This window comes from Strigops habroptila, chromosome 11, assembly GCF_004027225.2.
Source record: "Strigops habroptila isolate Jane chromosome 11, bStrHab1.2.pri, whole genome shotgun sequence".
Classification (NCBI taxonomy): Eukaryota; Metazoa; Chordata; class Aves; order Psittaciformes; family Psittacidae; genus Strigops; species Strigops habroptila.
The window spans coordinates 20,334,070-20,356,655 of record NC_046360.1 but is presented as its reverse complement, the minus strand read 5'-3'; the positions used below and the strand labels follow the sequence as shown (position 1 = coordinate 20,356,655).

The 22,586-nt window shown below is 40.1% G+C and overlaps 1 protein-coding gene across 2 annotated transcripts in view; it reads left to right on the top strand.

Annotated features, from left to right (window-relative positions):
- Nucleotides 1-22,586, top strand: part of IPPK (inositol-pentakisphosphate 2-kinase) — a 56,440-nt gene that overhangs the window by 13,999 nt on the left and 19,855 nt on the right. Inside the window, exon 3 of one of the 2 annotated variants that reach the window (XM_030501925.1) lies at nt 1,798-1,854. In XM_030501925.1, the coding sequence (XP_030357785.1) occupies nt 1,822-1,854 (33 nt within the window). In that variant the 5' untranslated portion in view covers nt 1,798-1,821. Of the gene's footprint in view, nt 1-1,797; nt 1,855-15,440; nt 15,615-22,586 lie in introns of those variants that run through there. The other variant, XM_030501924.1, reaches the window with a different exon arrangement.

Below are 22,586 nucleotides of genomic sequence, written 5' to 3'. Positions count from 1 at the left end.
AGTTATTAGTTGTTACTTTTTTATATCTGGACATCTACTCTAGAGAAATTTTCTAGTTATTTCCACATTCATCAGAAACGGACATCAGGATCCTGCTGCTACTCTAAGGAAGTTCTCTTGGCTGTTTCTTAGACCTTGTGGTTGTTTTTCCTTATGAAATCCTAATAGTTGTCTTGATATCATCTGCTTTAGTCATAAGTATACTGGAAGTATTTCATTATACTCTTACAGCACAAAATTATCTGCAATATCAAATACAGATAGGCAATATTTATTGAACTCTTACAGTTGTTTGCCTCTCTTCAGCAACTTTGTCTTCATCTTTCCAGTACTAGCATTCCTTTATGTGCTGATGTATCTCAGAAGCCTTTGCATAGCTGTTTTTCTTAGCTATTTTAACCATGAATTTTCCTTTCACATTTTTAGTTCCCTTCAGAACAATAATCCATGTCTGGCGGCTTTTTTCTGTTTTGCCTTCCCCCCTTCTCCCCCAACCATACCAGTAAGGGAGAGAGATCAGGAGTGTAACTCAGAACTTTGACCTCATCTTGATTTCTGCCTTGAGTTGTGTCGGTGCCTGCAGTCATCAGTTTGGCTTTGTGCAATCCCTCCAGGCTGATGTAAGCCTTCCCACTCAGCCATGGCAATGCACATTGTTGGGTTAATGGAGGCATTCTGCTTCTTGAGTGGGAAGGTTGATACTTTTTACTGTCACCACATGTTTTTATAAATTATTTTTCCTGTGGTGCCAGAATTGCTCTTGATAATTTTTATGCTGTAATAGGCCCATCTATTTTAATTGTTTTCTTGCCAAGGACTGAATGTATTTAAGTAATAACAAGTGATACTTTGCTTTCCATTATAAGGCTATGTAAAATTTTCATTGAGAAGTAAACTGCTGCATTTTAGCTTGTAATTTGGGTAACTGCTTGAGGGGTGCCACTATATTTTAATTGAAATGGAATTGCATGAAAGAATTTTTTCATCTGCTTGGGAGAGTAACTTTGCACTGTGAGATTGAGCTATGACTGATCTCTAAAAGTGTCAGGAAGCAGCCTGTCAGGCTGTAGCTGAGCTCAGGACAGTGACAAAATTGTTTTTATTGTTACTTTAAACTATTGGCCTCTAGGTTGTTGATGGTAATATTTATATAGCCTCATTAGCAGAAGATAGACAGTATTGGTTATTCTCCCTGGTCGTTCTTAAAAAAACCAAAGAAACAGAAATCGTAAAAGAATATAAATGTCTGTTCAGTTAAATTGAACAGCAAATCAATACTGAGTGACTGAAAGACACAGTTGCAAATATCTCTCCTGGTAAGATAATGCTGTTGTGCTTTAGTAGGAAGAAAAATTACATTACAAAATGGTTCTGTAGTGTTTTAAGCAAACCTCTTGTGCTAAATAAATACCCATCTTAGAAAAAATAAGTTTGTGGCCCTGGAGATATGCCAAGTATGAAAGTTCATCTTTGAAACAGAACACACCTTTAAAAGTAAGGTGCATGTGTAAAAGTATAAACACAATCTTCGTAGATGCTGTGATGCAGCAGCTTTGAATATGAACTTTCTAGAGCATAAACTCTTACAAACTTTATTTGTAGTTCACTAGTAGCAAGTACAATCAAATTAATAAAGCAGTTTTTACTATAGAGTCTTCATGACTGCAGTATGATGTTTGGGACAATATAGTGTAGAGCCCAGTCATGCAAACTGTTGTTAAATTCATCATCTTATACAGCTGACATTAGTAACTCTGGCCTCAGATGACTGATAATGCTTCTCTGTACCATTCCCAGGATTAGCTGCTGCATGAATGAAGAATGAACAAACATGGAGGAAGAAGGAAGAAAAAGGTAGGTTGTACCAGAAGGTACTTCTTAAACTGTGTGAGCACAGCCCTGGTTGTTGCAGTAGTTCTAGGTAGTCAGAAAAGAATGCAGCACATTCTGGCGGGATGCGCACATCCAAAAGCAAGGATGATATAATTCAAGAGGATGGTACAAGGACCCGAGGGTTAGATTTGCATAAATGCACACTTAGGAGTGATGGAGAAGAATATAAACTATAGTGTTTTACTCTTTTTATATATTCTTGGAATGGATTAAAACAAAAGCTGACCCCTTAGACTTGCCTTCTCTCACTCTGTGGATTTGGATTTATCATGTGTTAGGAAGAATGTATTTCTAAGGCTGCAGAAGCATGAACGAAAACAGAATTCTTGTAATGTGTATGATGAGAACATTTTATTTAGTACTCATACAAATCTTTTCTTCTTGGAAGTATGCTTTTTTTTTTCCTGGATATGGCAGAGATCATCTGATACATGTCTCGCTTGGCTTGATACAAGGGTTTTGTCGAAGGGTTTGAGGAGGGAAGATGTACAAATGCATTGGAAAGAGGGTTGTCTTGTTCTTTCTTTGCTCCACAATATGATGGGCTGATACTGAAACTGAAGACATTGAATATTTTGATGTGGATTGTGAGCTTTTTTGTTTTAAGTGGTTGAAGGAGTCATGCTAAGATATCAGTCAAAAGTAATTAAATATGTACTTGAATTTAGTAGTAGTGCTGAATGTGTAACCTGGAATTAGATTTTTTTATAGATAGTAATTTTGCTGAACAAAACTAATTCATTTGTGGAACACTTGATTTTGTCATTGGTCTTTTCACTAAATGTTGTTTAGCTAATATGACATGCTTCAGGTTTTGTGTGGGTTTTTGGTTTTGTGTTTTTTTTTTTTCTCTAATGACTCAATGCTACACATCTTAAGTAAGGAAAAGTTGTTGCTTCAACAGAAGTTAGTAGAATTACTTCCATGTTTAACACTAAAAGCCTTTTGCCTCAGGCCTAGATGAACATTTCAAGCACTTGCATTGTTTAACTCAGTCCTGTGTATTAGTTTCATGGAGCATCTTTTAGTTTCTGAAGTATCAAATGAAGATTTAATTGTAGCCGAAACCTTACCTGTTCTGTCTGTGAGTCATTTCACCCAAAAATAATGTGTTTGTTTGAGTGTCACAACTCTGTGTGTGCCATATGTCTTGATGGTATGTTCAGGGAAAGCTGTGTGTATTTCCTAAAATAAACAGGTATTTGTCTTTTTTTCCATAAGCCTTTACCCCTGATTCTTTTTCTAAATGTGTTCTAAAGCACCAGATGTTGAACGTTCCATGGAATGAAAAATTAAATAAAACGTCTGTGTGCAGAAGTTTGCTGAAGTTAAAGGGCTTCTTCTTAGCTGTGATCCAGGGTAGGCTCTGTGTCTATCTCTGATTATGAGACTAGAAATCAGAAGAAAAGCACATACAAGACAATTTCTTGTTGCCCTTTCCTCTTCCCTTCAGTGTTACAACTCTGTTGTTCAAATACTGTTTTCTTGTTAAATTTATAAAACCTTTGCAATGACATGAAATGATTAATACTTGTTTACTGGCGGACACCATGTCTTGGCAATGAACACAAGAATTGGAATAGTAACTAGCACTGGATTAAAAAGGGAAAATTAATCCAGAGCTTTTAAGAGGCATTTATTTCCAGCCTCATTATAGCTCTTTTGTACCAGATTGGTGAGTGTAACAGAATACTGTAATGTATATTTTGTATTCTGTTCTTTGCAAATCTAACTTCAGGTCATTTGAAATACTATTGCTGCTGAATAGACTTTCTGTTCCAGTACCACTTCACAAGGATCCACAGTTGAGAATACTGAGATCTGGAATAAACTTTGCTAACAAAGTGTGAGGGGGAAACAATTATGCTTTTGGGAAAAGTTACGTGTAACACATTCAGCTCTTCAGACAGGGTCCTGAAAAACCATATACATTATTATTTTTTTTCTATATGTTCTGCTAATATGTTTTAGATTATTTGCATGTTTTACAGCAGTTGTTTCCTTTGGTGATTACTTCAGTAGGTCTGAAGGTTGGATTTTTTTGGGTAGCAGTGCTGGGCTCTTCTACTAACGTATCTCCTGGTGTGATTCACTGCCTATGAACTAATTACTTAACATGCAGTTCATCACAGCAACATATTATTTCCACTGCTTCAGACGCCTAACTGAACAAATTAAAGCTGGAGTTCCACCTTCAGCAACAGCATCTAAGCATTATGCCTATATCTACAGTTAGTTTTATTCTTACTTAAAACTGTCAGTGAATTAGTATCCCTAAAATATATCCTTTGGTCTCCTTCCCAGTAAGTCTTTTATTTATAATAGTTGTCTCCTGTTTCATGCTTAGTGTCCAGGTTTTAACCTTTTTTCCACAAGTATATGCTCAAGACTTTAATTGACATTTGATTATCTTTTTGTTTGAAATTGAGTTTCTCTTCTCTTTCCCTCTATCCCCACCCCAAATCTGTTACTGCTGTTTTCATGTCTGAATTCATGTGGTTATAATCTAACTGTTCTCTGGGGTTTCCAGGATTATTCTTTACTGTGTGAGTCACATCAGTGATGGCTCTCACCTTGTCCTGCCAACATTTTTTAGTAACTGTTGACTGTTTTCCCTGTTCCAGAGGAATGGGAGGCCTATCACCTAAAGGAGATAGCATTTGTTACACGGAACATATGAAGGGTTGCCATCTGCAGGCTGTAATCCTGTGTTCTGACAAACATTTCACTGCGCTGCACAAAAATGGAGGAACTGAAAAACTGAAAAATCTAATGGTAGTTGCCCTCTTAAAAGAAGACAAAGCTGAGCTTTTTAATGATTAATGGTCTTGGGAAAATTTTTTATTTTACCTTCATGCTTTATTTATGGAGCTATTTGGATCTTTAATTATACTTTTTGGAAGAGGGACTATTTTTGATATTTTTACATAGCCTGCTTGATGCCTTTGTGAACATCTCCATATAAAAAACCAGAGCAGTAGGTTGATGTTCTTTCTCCTTTTATATAAACTCCCCATTCATGTAAAAGGGTTTCTGTCTATGTGTTTTAATTTAAATTACTTGTAGCACTTACTTTGGACATCATGTTTGGAATGATTGCTTTAGGAAATTGGTGGCAGAAGAATGGTTGGGTTTGGTAAATGTGATTATTTGGTAAAGATAAATATGTTAGAACCAAAGAGTTGAGCTCTTAATTTCATCAAGAGTTAAAATATTTGAAATCAAATGGGTATTTTCAGTTGGCAGTAATACAAAGGAGCGGGCCTGAATTTGACAGCAAGAAAGGACAATTAACTTTATATTGTGCATTATGGTCAAAAAAGCCAGTATGGTGCTTGTGGAAGTTCGTAATTTCATTTTGCTCCTAGTACGTACATGGTCATGCCTGTCTTCTGAAGATCTTGGGAGTATCCTCAACATCTTCTAAAGTTCATGTAAGTACACTGATAACAAAAATTAATAAAGCTACTGTCGTGGTTTGAGCCTAGCCGGTAACTCAGAACCACACAGCCGCTCGCTCACTCCCCCCCTTCCTCCCCCCGCTCCCGGAGGGATGGGGAGGAGAATGGGAAGAATGTAACTCCCACGGGTTGAGATAAGAGCAGTCCAGTAACTAAGGTATAATACAAACCACTACTGCTACCACCAGTGATAATAATGATTAGTGAAATAACAAGGGGAGAGGATACAATTGCTCACCACCCGCCGACCGATACCCAGCCCGACCCGAGCAGTGATCTGGGCCTTCCGGGTAACTCCCCCAGGTTTATATACTGGGCATGACGTGCTGTGGTATGGAATACCCCTTTGGCTAGTTTGGGTCAGGTGTCCTGTCTCTGCTTCCTCCCGGCTTCCCCTCCTCCCTGGCAAAGCATGAGACTGAGAAAGTCCTTGGTTGGAATAAACATTACTTAGCAACAACTAAAAACATCGGTGTTATCAGCGTTGCTGCCAGGCTGAAAGTTAAAAAACACAGCACTGCACCAGCTACTAAGAAGGAGAAAAATGACTGCTATAGCTGAACCCAGAACAGCTACACAATACTGTCCTTCTAGAATAATACAGCAAGAATACCCAGCAGAAAGGAAAAATGAATCTCATTAAGTACTGCATCTTTGGTTGTGAAATAAAGCATCACTTCTAAAATAGAGAAAATTCCTGATCGATCAATCTGTGTATGTGATGGTTTTAGTTGGGTTTGGTTTTGTAGTTTAAGGTTGGTTTGTTTTGTTTTTCAGCTAGCCTTTTGCTCTGTCATTGTGTTTGACCATCTCCTGTTTCTGTGAAGCGATAATGCATACGTAGGATTACTTGGCGTTCAACTGAAACATGGTATTGTTGATCTTGCGAAGTACCCCCTCCATAAAGAGCCCAGTGTGGTACAGTGATGCTTGGAGGCAGATGAGAGGAGGTGGGCAGGAGATAGAGGTGATGGGAAATAAATGTGATCAAGACATTCAGATTCTTAAAACTTCGAAGGACATTTCAGAAATGTTCATGTACTGGAAGGAATACGTTGGGGGAAGGCTAAAAGCTTAGCGGATAAGGTCCATATGTTTGTCTTTTTACTTCGATCAAAGACTGATCCTTATACAAGGATCTTCTAATAAAATATTGGTACACCTCTCAGGCCTTCTGAGTTGTCCAAGGAGGTTAATATACATATAGGTTGTATAGCTATACAGAGTCTGGGTAAGTACTGTTTAGGCTGTGTTCCTTTCTTGAACAATTGCTGTGAGCAACTTCAGGTGAGTTGCATTTTGGTGGGTAATGTAGGTTATTCCTGAAATGGCATTTTTCCCCTTTGAATCTATGTGGATCTAGTCTCCTGTAAAGCCTCTTTGCACAACTGTGTTTAATAGTGTTGTGCCCTTGATGAGGAATTAGTCATGGTATGATTTTTCACATCATAATAAATTACATTCTGGGACTAATCTCTGAAACACAATTTGCATGCAAAAATAACAGTTCAGGCTTATGGCTGGTAATACTCTGCATGTTTTTTGGTTTATTTGCTTCTTTTTTTCTTTCTCCCACTTTTAAAGTGCTTCTTTATGACTGTCATCTGTATGCCCATTCCTATTTTAAGTTTTTCCTTTAATTTCCATTGCCTTTTAACCTCTTCCTGAGTCTCTACGTTCTCTCGAGTACAGACATTGAAATAGTGGTCTGACTTTCAGACGTGTTAAGGGAATGCACAGCCTTCTCATTTGAATGGGGATTTGAACTGATCAGCCCTTTGAAAATGAACGAGATCAGTCTTGTCTAAGGGAACTATGGAATTGTGAAACTGTGGTAATTTAAGTAATCCAAGTGACCCATGGTCTTTAAAATACTTTCTGCAATCAAGATAATGGAATAATGACAGTCGTCATAGCTTTAACTGTGGTAAAACCAAATTATATGAATTTTAGACCAGTATTCTGAGGGAACATGGAGCTAACAGACCACACAGGCACATGGAAAATACTTATGCACAGGATCCCCTGGCCTTGGCAAGTAAGGAAACCTGTGTGTAAGACACAACAGCAATAAAGGTAATGACCAGTTGTTTGGAAAGGTTGAAGGGGGACAGTCTGCAGGAGGGAAAAGATATGATGGATTCAGCTATAGGTACACTTGTGCCTGGCCTCATACCTTGCATGGTGACCTTGGACCTCATCACTACAGCTGGCTTGGCCCATCCCTGGTCACTGTCACCAAACCTGCTCTGTTCCTCATGCTCAGGTACAGTAGGATTGAACTCATTAATATGGTGCCTTGCTGTCACCCCAGCTCCTGGCTAGTCGTCCCTTGCAGAGCAGCCACTTTTGCTTGCTCCCTGACTGGTGCACACAGCTGGGACAGGGGCAAGGACCTGAGCTGATGTGTAGCTCCTCAGCCAGCTGTAGAGGTCCAAATGTGGCTTCTCACAGCTGTACCTCCTTAGGCTTATTCATCAGACCCATGGCTGCACAGAGCAAGTGCAGTTTATCTGTAAGAGCAGGTTAAAAGGAGGGGACACTTTAAGAATATATGTAACTACCTGGGTTGTGTTTTGGTTTTGTGTTTTTGTTGGGTGTTTTTGGTTTTGTTTTGGTTTGGTTTTTTTTTTTTTTTTTTTTTTTTTTTCATCGTTCTTGGCTTTTAAATGAATGTTTGCAAGAATACTGAGACTGCCAAGTCAGTCACTCAGAAATTAGTTTATGTCAACATTAATGTTATATGTGTACATTAGCAGAAGTTTAGATTTTAATCTCATTGAGACTAAAAAGACAGCAAAAGGTATATCCTTAACTTCAATCTGTATCCCATAAATTCTCTATGATCGTTTCAGTGCTGATGCTTCTTAAAAAGTTACTTTTTAACGAGATAAGCCATCATGTTTTTCAATAATCTTTTCACATATTTCTTTCTGGTTTGTTTAAAAAAAAAAAAAATCTCCATCAGACACTCCTGTTTGCAAAAAAGAGTCTGTCCTGGTTTCAGCTGGGATAGAGTTAATTTTTCTCCTAGTCCAATGGAATAGCTGATCACGAACACTATGAAGTTTCAGTAAAATTACAAGAAACTTGTAAACTAAATAATGGGAAGTCTTTGAGCGATGTCTTCAGACATGTCTGTCTATATTAATGAACAGGAGATGAAAAGTAGATTCAGAGCTTTTCCTTTCAATGAATTACCTGGGATAGAATCATAGAATCAACTAGGTTGGAAAAGACCTTTAAGATCATAAACTTCAACCTCTACCCCAGCACTGCCAGGTCAACCACTAAACCATGTCACTAAGGGCCTCATCTACACGGTTTTTGAACACTTCCAGGGACAGTGATTCCACCACTGCCCTGGCCAGCCTGTTCCAATGCTTAACAACCCTTTTGGTGAAAAAAATTTTCCCAATATCCAATTTAAACCTCCCTTTGTGCAGATTGAGGCCATTTCTTCTTGTCCTATCACTTCTTACTTGGAGAAGTGACGAGCCACCTCCTGGCTCCATCCTCCTTTCAGGTAGTTGTAGAGATTGATAAGGCCCACCCTGAGCCTCCTTTTCTCCAAACTAAACCCCCCCCAGTTCCTTCAGCTGTTCCTCATCACACTTGTGCTCCAGACCCTTCACCAGCTCCGTTGCCCTTCTCTGGACCTGCTCCAATACCTCAATGTCTCTCTCTCTGTGAGAGGCCCAGAACTGAACACAAGACTTAAGATGCGGTCTCACCAGTGCCCAGTACAGGGGAGCAAACACTGCCCTGGCCATGCTGCCGCGCTAGAGCTGATACAGGCCAGGATGCTGTTGGCTGCCTTGGCTGCCTGGGCACATGCTGTCTCATGTTCAGCTGGCTGTCAATCACTGTGCCCAGGTCCAATTACCTGGGGAGTGTGTGCACATGTTTTTGCTGCTGCTACACCATATAGTGTAACAGGAAAAAAAAAAAAACCCAAACAAACAAAAAAAACCCCAAACCCCAAACCAAACACAAAAACACCAGCCCAATCCTGTAGATTTTACTGTATAAGGTATAGGAGATACAAGTGGAGAGAGGAGGAGGTCGTGGTGGGGGGAAGGCAAGTATTAAACTATGCATAGACATGATAGTATTTTCTCAAACCAGCAGATGAAGCTGTTTCCCCTTATTCTAGTTTGCAATACTATGCACTCCTGGAAATCTCTGTGACAGAGAAAGTATTAATATTGATCAACTGGGATCTTAGAGAAGAGCAATTTAGAGGTTTTATCATCAGTGCTGCTTTTCAGACACGTCCAGAAGTAAAGTAGATCGAGGATTATGGGAACAGCATTTAACTTCCTTTTTGTAGTGCTAAGTGAGAAAATGGAAAACCAACCCATGTTGTGTATAGAAAAATATGCCTACCTTGTAATAAGTAGTTTTGAGATTTACCAATCTCCTTCTGTCTCTTTTGCTCTCTCTCTCAAATATTGATAGATAGTGATAGATTTGCTTTGTAAAACATACTGCTCTGGGAGCCTCATGAACTCAATCATATTAAAACAAAACCAATCCCCCCAACATCTCCAAGAAACAAACACCACCCACCCTCCCCCCCCCAAAAAAAACCAACAAAAAAAATCCCAACTTCCCCCCAAAAAACCCAAAAACTCAAAAACCCCCACTCCCCCCAAACAAACAAAAACCCCAAACAACCCCCAGCCCACCACAAAAAGACCAAAAAACCCAGAAACCCTCCAAAACCAGAAAACGTTTGTGTCCGTTACTTTCCTGCTTTTGTCAGATTATTTCCTCTTTCAAGATACTTATTTCTAGCTGGGGGACAAATACTATAATTTAATTTATTTTTGGTCTGCCAGCTGACTTTGAGTTGGGTAACAGGATTGTTCTAATGGAATTTACAGTTATGTTTCTAGTACTGGCTATACTAGCTGCAAGTGCATCTTTTGTTACTGATGTTGAACAACAACAAAACCAAAAAATAAACCCAGAAAAGCAAAACCAAACAAAACCCCAACCAACCAAAACAAAACCTGTAAGTGACAGCCCATGGATTGCTCAATGAATGATATAGTTCTCTCTCCCAAAACACTTCTTTGGTGATGTGCTCTCCATTGCTTTTTCAGAGCAGAACCAGAAATATCTGTTCGTTCTGTGTGCTTTCTTCCCTTTAAAGGACCCCCACACATCCACCCTGCTCCACGGTTCTGCAGTGCTGCTAAAAGTACTGTTTTATAATTGGTTTAATCTGGTCTGAGAATGAGCTAGCAACAAAATGACTAATCCTGCACTCCCCACCGGTTTTGGTTGTGTTCCCCTTCCTTCTTTAATGGTGGCTGGAGACTGGAGACTTGTGTGGCTATGCAATGTGTCATGCTGGTTTGCTAATCCACCTAAAAGCACTTTAAAAAGGGGAGAGAGGAAATCCCACCTGAGAAAACCTGACCATTCATTTGATGAATAATTTGCTCTAATGTGCCACGTGGGTGTAAAGGTCCTAAGGGTAATTTGAAGAGAGGGCACAGGAATATGCAGCCAGATTTGAAAAGATCACCCTTTAAGATACCACAGTATTTATATACACTTCTCTGCTTGTGAAACTGCATTATATCCATGTTTATGCATTGGAGATGACAGAGAATCTGAAGTTTAAAATTTGAGAAAATGTCTCTTGAAAATACAGGTTCTATTTATTGATTTCAGTCGAGATGATTCCAGTAAAGTGAGTTCTTCAAGGGAGCTGGTCAGTGGGAAGCATGCATTTTCTATGCTGCCATTTGAATACAGAGATCACGCCAAAATTATCAGCAGTACAGTCAAAAAAATGTGGTATGCATGAATCTGAGAAGTTGTCTCAAAGTATTGGAAAGCTGTGTGAGGGAAACATAAATCTGAATTTATCAGTAAGTACAGAACAAAGTGCTGCTCAGTCCTTCTGTACCATCCCCAGATACTGTTGTGCAGTTTGGTGCTTCTGGGTATAAATGTGTGATCAGTTTATGTCAATTTGTAATTTATCTTCTGGAGACTTTGTACTTGGTAAAGGAAAAGTTTTAATGGGGAAGGTTTCAAGGTTTTTCCACAGAAGTTCATTGATGGCAATTTAGCTGAGAACCACTTTAATGTGTGTTTTCTTCCCCGTTTAAAGATGGTCTTACAGGGCTTGTGTCAAAAGGAAGTTTAAGATGTGATCTCCTTTAACCATTAAGAGGTCCAAGGACTAAATGCAAGGTTAGGGTATGTTTGTGATCTGAGACAATGAGGCATTTTCTCCGGGCAGTCATACCTTGCAAGAGGGCGTCTGATCTTGAGTGAACAGTATAACATTAATAGCAAAGTATCTGCAATTAGAAGTGTTATCCTGTCCCGAAAGTAGCAAAAATACTGGTTCTATGTGACTTCTGAACAGGCTACTGAGTCTGCTCTGGTAGTTTGCCTCTTTACATAAAGAGCATTTTGTTTTCTAGTAGCTCACATGTCACTTAATACCATGCAAAGCCTCAAAGCTCTTTATCCCTTCATCTTTCCTTCCTTGCCTACAGGATTACAGGCTGTAAGAACAGACTTGAAGGAGGTGCTTAGATGGGGTTGGTCTTGTTCCATTCTGCTTTAATACCCTGTCAAACCTACTAGGATTTCACCATAGCATTCTGCTTTAAAGACCTCCTACAGTTTCTAACTAAATCTTCTTTTCCATATGTTTTCTCTTACCAGTCCAAAAATTCACAGTGCTGCTTTTTGTTTGTTTGGGCGCTTTTTGGGGTGTTGTGTCCTGCCATGTCTGTCCATCCGACCCCTCAAAATTGGTTGGTTTTTTTTTTTTTTCCCCTCAATAAATGTTCAGGACTCTTGTGCGTAGAAAACAGTATTTAGTTATCTTGACTATATGTAAAAAATATTGTCTGTCTTGGCAATTCTTTGGCATTATATATACTGTACAGAGAAGTTATTTATGCTGTGTCTCTGACTTCATTTCCTCCCTTAAACTGTATGTCACAATTAAATCTCTTAGCAGTTATAGCATTTGTTTATTCACATCTGTGCTTATTGATGGCTGGGTAAGTTTGTGCAAGCTCTTGTCTGTTAATAACATACATGTGGCTTTATCTTCACTGACCTTAACTCACCTTTTTGGTACTTCCATTCCTATTCCTGAAGCCACTGACTTGCTTAGTTTCTAAAATACTCTGTTGTGGTTTAAAGTAAGACATGCTTTCAAAAAAGCCATCAAATGACCCACTTTGGTCCTACTCTAATCTTTTTTCCCTTTGTTGGGTCAGTGTTTTTCAGTCTAAGGTGGTGAAATGAGAGTTGAAGCATGAGATTTCCTGCACTTCCAATATGTGTTTGAATTTACACAGAGAAACCAAGGACTCAAGAAAAAACATGGAGCAGTGGTATCATCCTGATAACAGAAAATAAGCAAAGCTTTAAAATTTTAATGTGGTATGAGTTATATAAGTAAACTCCATTTTTGAAGGTCTGGGTATAATAAAATATAAAACTGACAGTCTTATTTAAACATAATTGCATCTTTTGAAAACTTAAAATGGTGCAGTAGTTTAAAAAAATATTTTGTGGCACATTATTTTGTCCATTCAATGTTCTTGGACTCACTGCCTTGATTTTGTGATTTTCTTAATCCTGATCTTTTTGAGGCAGACAATTATAGGTCCCAGGATGGGATCTTTTCTGTCATGCTGACTCTTTTCATAAAGAACAAAATAACTGCTCTTTTATAGAAACCTTTCATCTTAGGAACCTGGAGAACTGAGATGTAGCTATTATTACAAAACCCTTTCTCAAAAGCTTACAAGTCCTTTGTGTTATTGGCACCTAATTTTATCATGAGTCTCAAGTAATGCTATTTTTCTCCTCAGATCTGGATTTAATGAACTTTTTATAGCCATCAGAGTATTACTAAGAAATGCTTGTCTGATACTTTTTTTTCCTCCTCAAAGTGAGTAAGTGATCTCTTTTTACACTCTTTCTCATTCCCTGGTAAATTTACAAGTTGTGAAAGATTGCATATGTGAGAGTCCAATGTTAATGGCTCTGGGGCATGCCTGAGAAAAGGACTCAGGTTTTGAGCTGAAGCTGGAAGGGGAATTGTTTTGGTGAGCTGTGGCAGTCAGGATGGCATGAGTCAGGGGAGCTAGGATGGATGCACTGAAGATGTTGAAGTTATTGCTGTAGTTTAAATGCCATTTCAAACGAAACAAAAACTGTAAATGTGGGATGATAGAAGATAAGCTGTAGTAGCACAAGACATAGCCCTGTCAATGGAATTCCAGTTAAGCCATACTTCAGTGTCATTAATGGCAGAAAGGCTTAAGATATTTCACTTCAAGCACATTGTAGGTAATACTGGAAATGAGTAATATTTAAAAACTTATAATGCAGGGAAAAATAATGTGTTACTAGGTTTTTGACCCTGAGGTTTCCAATTCTATCACTGTGTTTTCAGAACACTCTGGCAACGTGCCCAAGTGGTAGTTCTGCACTGGAGAAAAAGGTGAAGAGAAGTAACCGCTAGAGAGGGACTGTGTTCAAACCTGGGTTTTCTCCTCTGTAGGTGTAAATTTTTCATGAAACAATAGAAAATCAACTTGCTATACTAGAGGACCTTTCAAAATTAAGACAAATCAGTTTTGCCATTGCAAGACTTTATAATATAATATTGATATTATTTGCCTTTGTATTTATCCACATAAGCCTAGTGAGTGTCCACATACTATTTCTCTGAATTAGAATTGTTTTTTAATGCCGGTGTTATAAATGCCACAATCTTGACCACAGTCTTGAGTGAAACTTCTTTATAACACTTTTGGTAAGTCAGGATAATATAGTAAATTCTTGTGTGTTTTATATATCCATTTGTTGTTACACAACATAAAGAAACTTTGCAAACACAGGTGACAGAAACATATTCTAAACATCCCTCTGTCATTATTTTCATCTTTACTAAATGGCCAAAGGAGCAGGGATTCACGTTTCCTTTTTCATGTGGGTGCCTATAGGAAAACCTTGAATAAAAAGGAAAGGTGAAGTGCTTATCAGTATTTTGGCAAAAGGAAAGTACAAATTGTTTAAACCCCATTAAAAAAAAAAAGATCTAGTGAAATTAGATGATAAATGATTTCAGTTACAGCACCACATGCCTTTAAAAAAAGGATCAATGACTCATTGCAGATATATGCAGGTTTTATTTTCAGCTTTCTAGGTGCATCTTCTCCTTTAAAAAGGCATAATTTTCTTTGCTTTGGCTTTTTTTAAAAGACTGCCATGCAGAGTTAAATTTGGCTACTATCCAGTTTACACAACTGTTGGTTATACAGAGGGAAACCTGCAAGTGTTAGTTACTTTCTGGTGTGATGTGTAGTGCTTTGGGAGGAAGGAGGGGAAAGGTGTATTTCAGAGAGCCCTTAGTGATGATTTTAAAATGGTAACTCAAGGATAAGCTTTGCTGTTTCTAAGTGAAAATCATAGTGACAAAATGGATTGGATTAAGGGACCTAGAATTTAATCTTGTATTTGTGATGGGGAATTTGGATAGCTTGCCTTAAATATAGTGCACATTGTATATGGGTATATTCATAATCAGCACTGTGCTGAAGCACTTTTTGACTATGTTGAACAGTATTGGTAAGGAAAACAGCTTAATTCTTTAATAATTTTTTTGGTGGTGGTGGTTTTTTTGTTTTACCCTGAGTGTTTGATGACCTGAGCAGCCTTTGTTGCAGGTGTGGACTGATATTTTACAGTGTGGTATCTGAACAGGTTATAAGGGCAGCCGACAGCAGGGCCCAGGACAGCGCCCTGGCCGAGGCCCTCGTTTCTGGACGAAGCAGCTCTCCCCAGCATGGAACGAAGGCCACGGCGCTTCGCGCGCTGCGCGTGCCGCTGTGGAAAGGCCACCTACGTGCCCTCCCCCGGCCTTCCGGCCCGTCCCAGGCTGGACGGAAGAACCGCAGCGGGGCGGTTCCTGGCGGCCTCCGTTAGGTTCTGCCCCATTCAATGATGGCGGCTATGGAGCTGCCCGGAGCCAACATGGCCGCCCGGCGCGCGCGCGGAGGCCTCCTCGGCGGAGGGCGGGACTTCCTGCGGCGCGCAGCCGTGATGGTGGAGGCGTGATCGCGGCGGGCTGGCGGTAGGCACCGTCCGCACGGGGCGCGGCGGCGGCCCGGGCCGGGCATGGAAGTGGAGAAGATGGATGAGAACGAATGGAAGTACCACGGGGAAGGCAACCAGAGCCTCGTCGTCTCCCACTGCCAGGTGGGAAGGGGAGGGGGGGTGCTGCGGCGGGTAACGCCTACCCCGCCCGGCCGGGCCCGCCGCCCGCGCCGCGCGCTCCCTCAGGGGCCGGGGTCTCCGCAGGCCAAGGACCGGTCTGGAGCGGGGGGGCCCGGCGGCTCTGCCCGGCGTGTGCCTCCCCCGCGGCTGCCGCCAGGTGCTCGGGCCTCGACCGCCGGCCCCGCTGCGCTCCCCGCCCTTCTCCGCACAAGTTGTTTCCCGTTCCAGTCACCGGGAGTTGGGGTGCCGTCGGAAACGGGGGGGGGGGAATCGCTCCTATTCTCTGGGAGAAATTGACAAGCGTTTTCTTTACGGCTCGTGTGGGTTTGGCCGTAGAAGTAGTGAAGGGGAAAGCAGCTGATGACTAGACAGCTGTCGTCTGGAGACGGGAGCTGCGAGGAAAAGTACTAACAGACCCCCCATTCCTATCATAATGCCTAAGTGTGACAGGAGAAAGAAACCCGGAGAATGGATGTTTCTCTTTTTGCCACCGACTCTTTCCATACCAGAGTTTGAGAGCACTTGCTGCAGTGCTGAACTGGGACTCCACAATATAACTTACATTTGTGGCTCGGCTATAGACCGCTGTGTGAATCGCCACTCATTTCATCTCTGTGCTTCGAGTTACCCTTTGGGTTTCTTTTTGTATGTGTTTTTCTTATTATTAAAAAAAAAAAGAAAAAAAAGTAAAATAGATTCAGCGTTTAGGTGAGCAGTAACGTTAAATGAAGCTATATCCAATCCAGCAGATTCTGTGTTGGTTTAAAAAGCATGCGTTTACTTGACTGCTGTCACTGTACTCTTGCCCCACCCATATGTATATTATTTACCTAGTATAGTTGGATACATGTCCCTTGAAGGAGTTTATTCTTATTCTAGAAAGTACTTGGGCCTGTTTTTTTGCCTTAAAAAAATTATTTATGTCTTAGTTTAAATTCTGGTATGGATTTACCACAAAACATTTTGATACTTCATAGATCTAAAAAGCAGTAAAGCCAAAATGAAAATACTTGATTCTTTTGATGTCTGTTTTCTGGATTATAAGTATAAACTAGATGTAAAAAATATTAACAAATACCAAGTCTGAGAAAATGCTGGAAGTCTTACAGCGCTCTCCCAAATTTAGGAGGGGCACTTCTTTGGCTATTGTTTCTTCCTTCTCTTTCTTTAAATTTTTTTGTAAAGATACAGAAGAATGTGCATGACTTTGTTACCTGTCCAGATACTAGCTTTGAAAATGGTAGTTTGAAAAATACTCAGTCACTGGGTGATAGTGGTCAGAACATGTAATGGATTCATAGCCATGTAATTGTGATAACTTTAAAGACATGGAAATTGAGGAAGTCTGCCAGAGATTCAGAATACTTGTTGAGTGTGTCAGTTCTCTCTTTAACAAAAAACTAAAACTTTAAGATAGAGTGAAAGTGAAATAGCTATGATCTTTCTTTTAAAGACAGCTTAGAACTAGTAAAGCTTCTGTCTTAGAGCTCTGTGTCTGCTGAAGGCAGACTTGGTATAAAATACTACTCAGATGCTAATTGTTACTTTGTGCGTCTTACAGATAGGACATACTTGCATGATTAATCATCGTTCTTGTGATCTGATGTCAAGTCATTCTCAGGTTTGCTTGAACAGAACAGCAGCATAACTGAGACAGTGAATTTCGTTTTAGTTGGCCTTGCTTAATTCTGTATCTCTTCAGCTCATGTTTTTTGTCTACAAATGCTAGTGGGAGGGATAGTGATTTTATTGTGGCAAGGGAGACATGAATGGATGCTCAGTTGCAAGTGCCAGGATTGTAAATGAGAGGCCAGGGTGGAACTGTGTATGTGCTCCCTTTTGATGTGTAGTGGTATTTTGGAACGCGGGGAGGAAGCTGGACCCTACCGCTGTAGGTCTGAGCCTCTCCTGGCTGCTTCTGGAAGATCTGAGAAGTATTAAAAAACAAAACAGCAACAGCAAAAAAAAAGAATAAAAATTAGTCCCTGTCCTTCTGGAGAAGAGGCACAAGTTTGGTTGCCATTTGTGAAGTACGATCCAGGATGTTTTGTTTCAAATACTGCCCTCTGGACTCCTCTTTGAAGCGCTGATAACAGGTACTGCATAAGGTGGTGTATCAAGCACAGAGGGTTTTTGTGCTGCGGTGAGCGGGCAGCCTAGATGGATGCTCTTGTTCTTGGTCGCGTGGAGTGTGACTGGACTGGGGGTGAAAAAGAGGGGGGACAAGGCATACATCATCAGCTCATGGTGCTCTCGTGTGTTTAAGGCTATGCCTATTCCTTTGGTTTGTGCCGTTCCTGGTATGTTTCCCTTTAAGACATGACTGTAATGCGTTGTTAATCCAGAGTTAGTATAGTACCAAAATTTAAAAACTTGGTCATAGAAAAATCACATGCCCAAAAAATAGCTCTGCTGGTGATGAGCTGATAAGCCTTAGACACAGGCAACATGCGTTTTTTTTTTTCCAGTGCCTTTGAATGGTGGCATATAGACAAAGGTTTGCCTGGCAGTTAGATGCTGGCATCCTGTGGAACATGCTCTCTTGTTTTGGTGGAAGTGCTGTAAAGGACTGTCTGATGCGCTCTTTCCTCTTACTGGTTATTAATCCTGCAGAATGCAACAGCAGCGAGAGTCTCCCTGTGTGCCTGTGCTCCTGGAGCCTGCAGAAGGCTGTCTTGAAATCGCTTCAAGTGCGTCTCTGTTCCTTATTCATGCTGTTAAGAAGAGAGGACTTAGGCAGGGCATGGTCTAGTCAACATGTCTCTGCTTACAGTGATAGTTTTTACAGAGTTACTTTAATTAGTTTTCCAGCATTTAGAATGAAGATGAATAAAGAATAAAGATGGAATGACTGCCAAGCATTTCCAGTTACCATTGCTATCTCTACACACTTGCTTGATGCATACTCAAAGTTCTGCTTTCATGGATTTTTAAAGTTTCACTTTTGATGAATCTAAAATTCTAGGAGACTTAGAGTATTATGTACAAATTTCTCTGTTGATAAAGTCGGTTTTTATTGCAGCTGTGACTTAAGTTGATCCAAATTGAAACTGAATTGTAGTCCAAAAGCCTTTGTACAGTCTTGCAGACTGCTGACGTGCTTCAAGCAGAAGATGAACTAAGACAGCTTTTCTGCCTCATGATGTTAGTGAGAAATACAACTGGCAAATCTGTTTGTTTCCTAAACACAACACTTGAGCAGTTTGGGAGGATCACTCTGAAGTTCACAAAAACTGCAGGTTTGTTCAGGCTGTATGATCCTTGTCCATTGGTTGCAGTGTTGCATATTTGATTAAATCATAGTATCCTCTTCGAATAAATAATGTATTTGCCAGTCTTAACACCATACAATGAATTGTGTGGTTACTTCTTGTACTTGCTGTCTGAGAGATACATAAAGTGCTGCAGTACAGGTACAGCTCTACACAGCTCCAGCCAAGCACCATCGCAGAGAGCTAGGTGTTTTAGAAAGGATGCTGTTTACTCCCTGTGGTTTTATTGGAGTGTTGCTCCTCCCACATCAAGTTTGGCTTCTGACTTAGAATGGGCTAACCCAAGCTTTCCCTCTTCCTTTCTACTCTTGGGCAGCAGAGAGAGCTCAGAGGAACTGCTGTAGGGCAGTTACCTTCTTGTAAGTTGTTGACTCTTTATAAGGTGAAGATACCTGTTTTTTTCAGAAGCGAGCTTCTGAAAGTGGAATAGTGAGTTAACATCTACAAATGTCTTGATTTCAAGGAAGTATAGGACAGATTGCTGATTCCTGTCTTAGAGTATTCAGGTAGGGGAAAAATACCAAAACACTAGTTGCTGTTCCTTGCAGGAATAAATACAATAGCTTATTAACAATGGGCTTCTCTGAATACTGCTCTGATTTAAAATGTGGCTAAGTTATAGTGTCTTGGTTCTTTCACAGTAAGAAATTATCAGAAAAGGTAAGATGCAACTTGTATTTATTGAATTTTATTTTGACTGATGGGAAGGGCATAGTTTTGGTAAGACTTCATTGAACTTAAACATTTTTGTATCCTTGAGATTCTTCTGTGTAAATTCCAAACCTATGTTAATTCTTCTGATGGATTTCATGCTCTGTATGGATCTAAAAGACTCACCAAGGCAATGTGATGTCATGTAGGGAGTTTTGCATCTGGTTCTGTAGAATATTCTAGAGGAAGCAAAACGTATGTGTGAGTCAGTTGAATCAAGATTCTAGCATGAACTTTAATGGGGATTAAGAGCCATTAAAACCTCTTCTGTCTGTTTTTGCTACTTTGTAGGGCATTTCTTTGACCTGATTTCTCCAGTATTGGGTTCTTTTGGGGTACATGTATCTAAACGTCTAGTAAAAACTCAAACCTGCACACTTTTGCCTACTTGGACTGATGACTAAACATGACGTATTGCTTTGTTCCTTCTTTCCTAGTTGTAATTGCTTTTTAATTTTTTAATTTTTATTTATTGTAAGCAAGTACAGGAGCTTCTGCCCAGATTTACTGAAGAAGGAGCTATAAAAACTAGTTGAAAAGCCAAGTGTGCAATCACAAGCAACTGTAAAAACCATTTGAAAAGCCAAGTATGCGATGAGGGTGTGTCATCAGTGGAAAAGAAAGGAAGACATGTCTGCCTTGCTGTAAACAACAATTAAGTTTTTAGGAACAGGAGGCAATCACCACTCTGAGTTGGAATTCGGGGACCCTTTGTGGCACCTGTATGAAACTGTATGTTTCCTCTTGTTAACCTTGGTTAACTGATACTTAAATACACATCTGTGGTCACTAGAAAAAAAAAAAAAAAGGAAGATGGTTTTGTATTTCTGTTTGGGTCTTTGACTAAACTGGTGCAACTGTGACTGCAGATGTCGTAACTAATTGGACTGTACTTGAGTACAATCTACAAAGGCTTTGCTATAAAAGAAGAATTAAAACTTGGAAGTGCTTCCAGTTCTGTGGATTAGCTGCAAAACTTTTTTTGACAGCTCTTCCCCCCCCACCAAAGTCAACAGCTTGAGTCAACACCTGTATAGAATTTGAATTCCATAATGGGATTTCAATCCATGTTGCAGTAGTGTAGTTGAGTTTCCTTTTCCCTTGGCTTTTCCAGGTTGTTGCACTGAAAGGAAGCTCTGAATGCAGCGAGGTTTAGTAGTGTCTTCCATAAAGTGAACGGGAAGGTGGCCCTGGGTAGCAGGGCTGAATGTAGAGAGGAGAGAGAACAGGAAGGCAGCAACTAAAACTTTTCTTACCATATTAGTGATACTAGGTTCTGTAGATGCAGATTGGAAAACGTAGCATGTGCATGGAAAGAGATGGCAGATGCAAACACTGCAAGTGTGAGGTCTAATACTCTAATGTGGCACAACAGTGATACCGTAACTGTAGCAGCAGCAGCACCACCACTCTCCTCCCCCCAGAATGTTTTTTTTTCAGAGGTGTCTTGTTTTGCAAATAACAGAGTTGGAGCAGACTTGTCTTCTGGTGACTTTCTTTGGAAATTCTAACTCTGCTTTATGCCTGATTCCCCCCCCCCGCCATGTGTGACATCTGAGAATGCTGAAGGTTATGCAAGGAAAATGTTTGTCTGACAAGCTCAGGAGGTAGTCTTGATTAAAAATGGTCTTATTTTTTTCTGTTTGGCTTCTGTGCTAGCTCAAACTTTTTCTTTTCAGAGTTGATGAGATCAAGTTGTTATCTACAAAGATTTTGTTTGTGTGGTGTTTTTTTTTTTTTTTTTTTTTGTCCGTTGTGTTTGGTAAATGCAATGGTAGTGGAGTTCATAACTTGGCCTTTCCTGTGCTGCATATATATTTTCCCTCAGTCGACAGCAGTAGAGGGTTGGTTGGTTGGTGAAAGTATCTTGGCTGACCCATAAACTCTATAGGAGTAGTTGGTTTGATAGTCTGTTTTAGTTACTCCTTCGGTTCTTTCCTCCCTCCCAACCTTTCAGTGGGTTTTTTCTTTGTCTCACTGTATTATTTCTGAGACACACAGTAACGGTCTTCTGACCTCCTGGTATTGCTTGGGAACAGAACAATTGATTGAACTGTTGCCCAAGACTGTTTCCCAAGTTGCCCAAGGTTTCTTCTAGCTGAGGTGTTGCTAGTGAGGATGCTGGGAATTCCTAACTTGTTCTAACTCTCCATTTTGTTACTTAACTTCATTCTAATCCCTCTTACTGTTTGGACATTTTATTGCCACCCTTCCTATTAATATTTTCCTGAAACACCTTGTTTCCCAACATAACAGCAGCTGACTAGGTAGCTTAATGCTGGAAAATACATGTTGCACATAGGCAGAGGTTTAGAGCAGTTTAAAAGAAGAAAGCTTAGTACATGTTTTCATGTTCTTGTTGGTATAACTCACCTGTGTGACACATGGATGAGGTGTTCGCTACACTTAAATGTTAAGGACCAGGTTTTTTCATGCTTGTTTTCAACAGCTAGGATGTCAGGGGCATCTACTGTGTTACCCAGACTGTAGTAGTGTATGCTGAAGGCCAGGCATCAATAGGTTTATTCGTTCTGTTCTCTCTTTGGTATGTGTTTCCACCTGGTACTAGGGGGTGTATCACTTGATATCATTTCAGGTATTGTGAGTAGGTGGCTTAGCTGAAGGTCAGACATTTCCTTCTTGCTAATGGCTACTGCAGTCGTAAAATTCTCCCGGCATTGGTACTGTCTACATATTGCAGGGTTATACAAAGCTTAGCTATAAAGTGAAACCTGAGATAGTGCTTAACTGTCATGGGAATCTAGATCATAACCAAGCAGGGAAAAAAAAGTGGAATGAGTACCTGAAGTCTGATGTAAGCCGTGAGCTCTGTGCTAAAGAAAACAAGTATTGTGGTGGTGTTTGCTTTCAAATGATGGTTTAATACTGAGTGGTCAAGCCAGGTACTATGCCAGAAATTCTTTATTCATGTGAAGAAATAAAAAGTTTGTTCTTCAGGGACTCCTGTGGT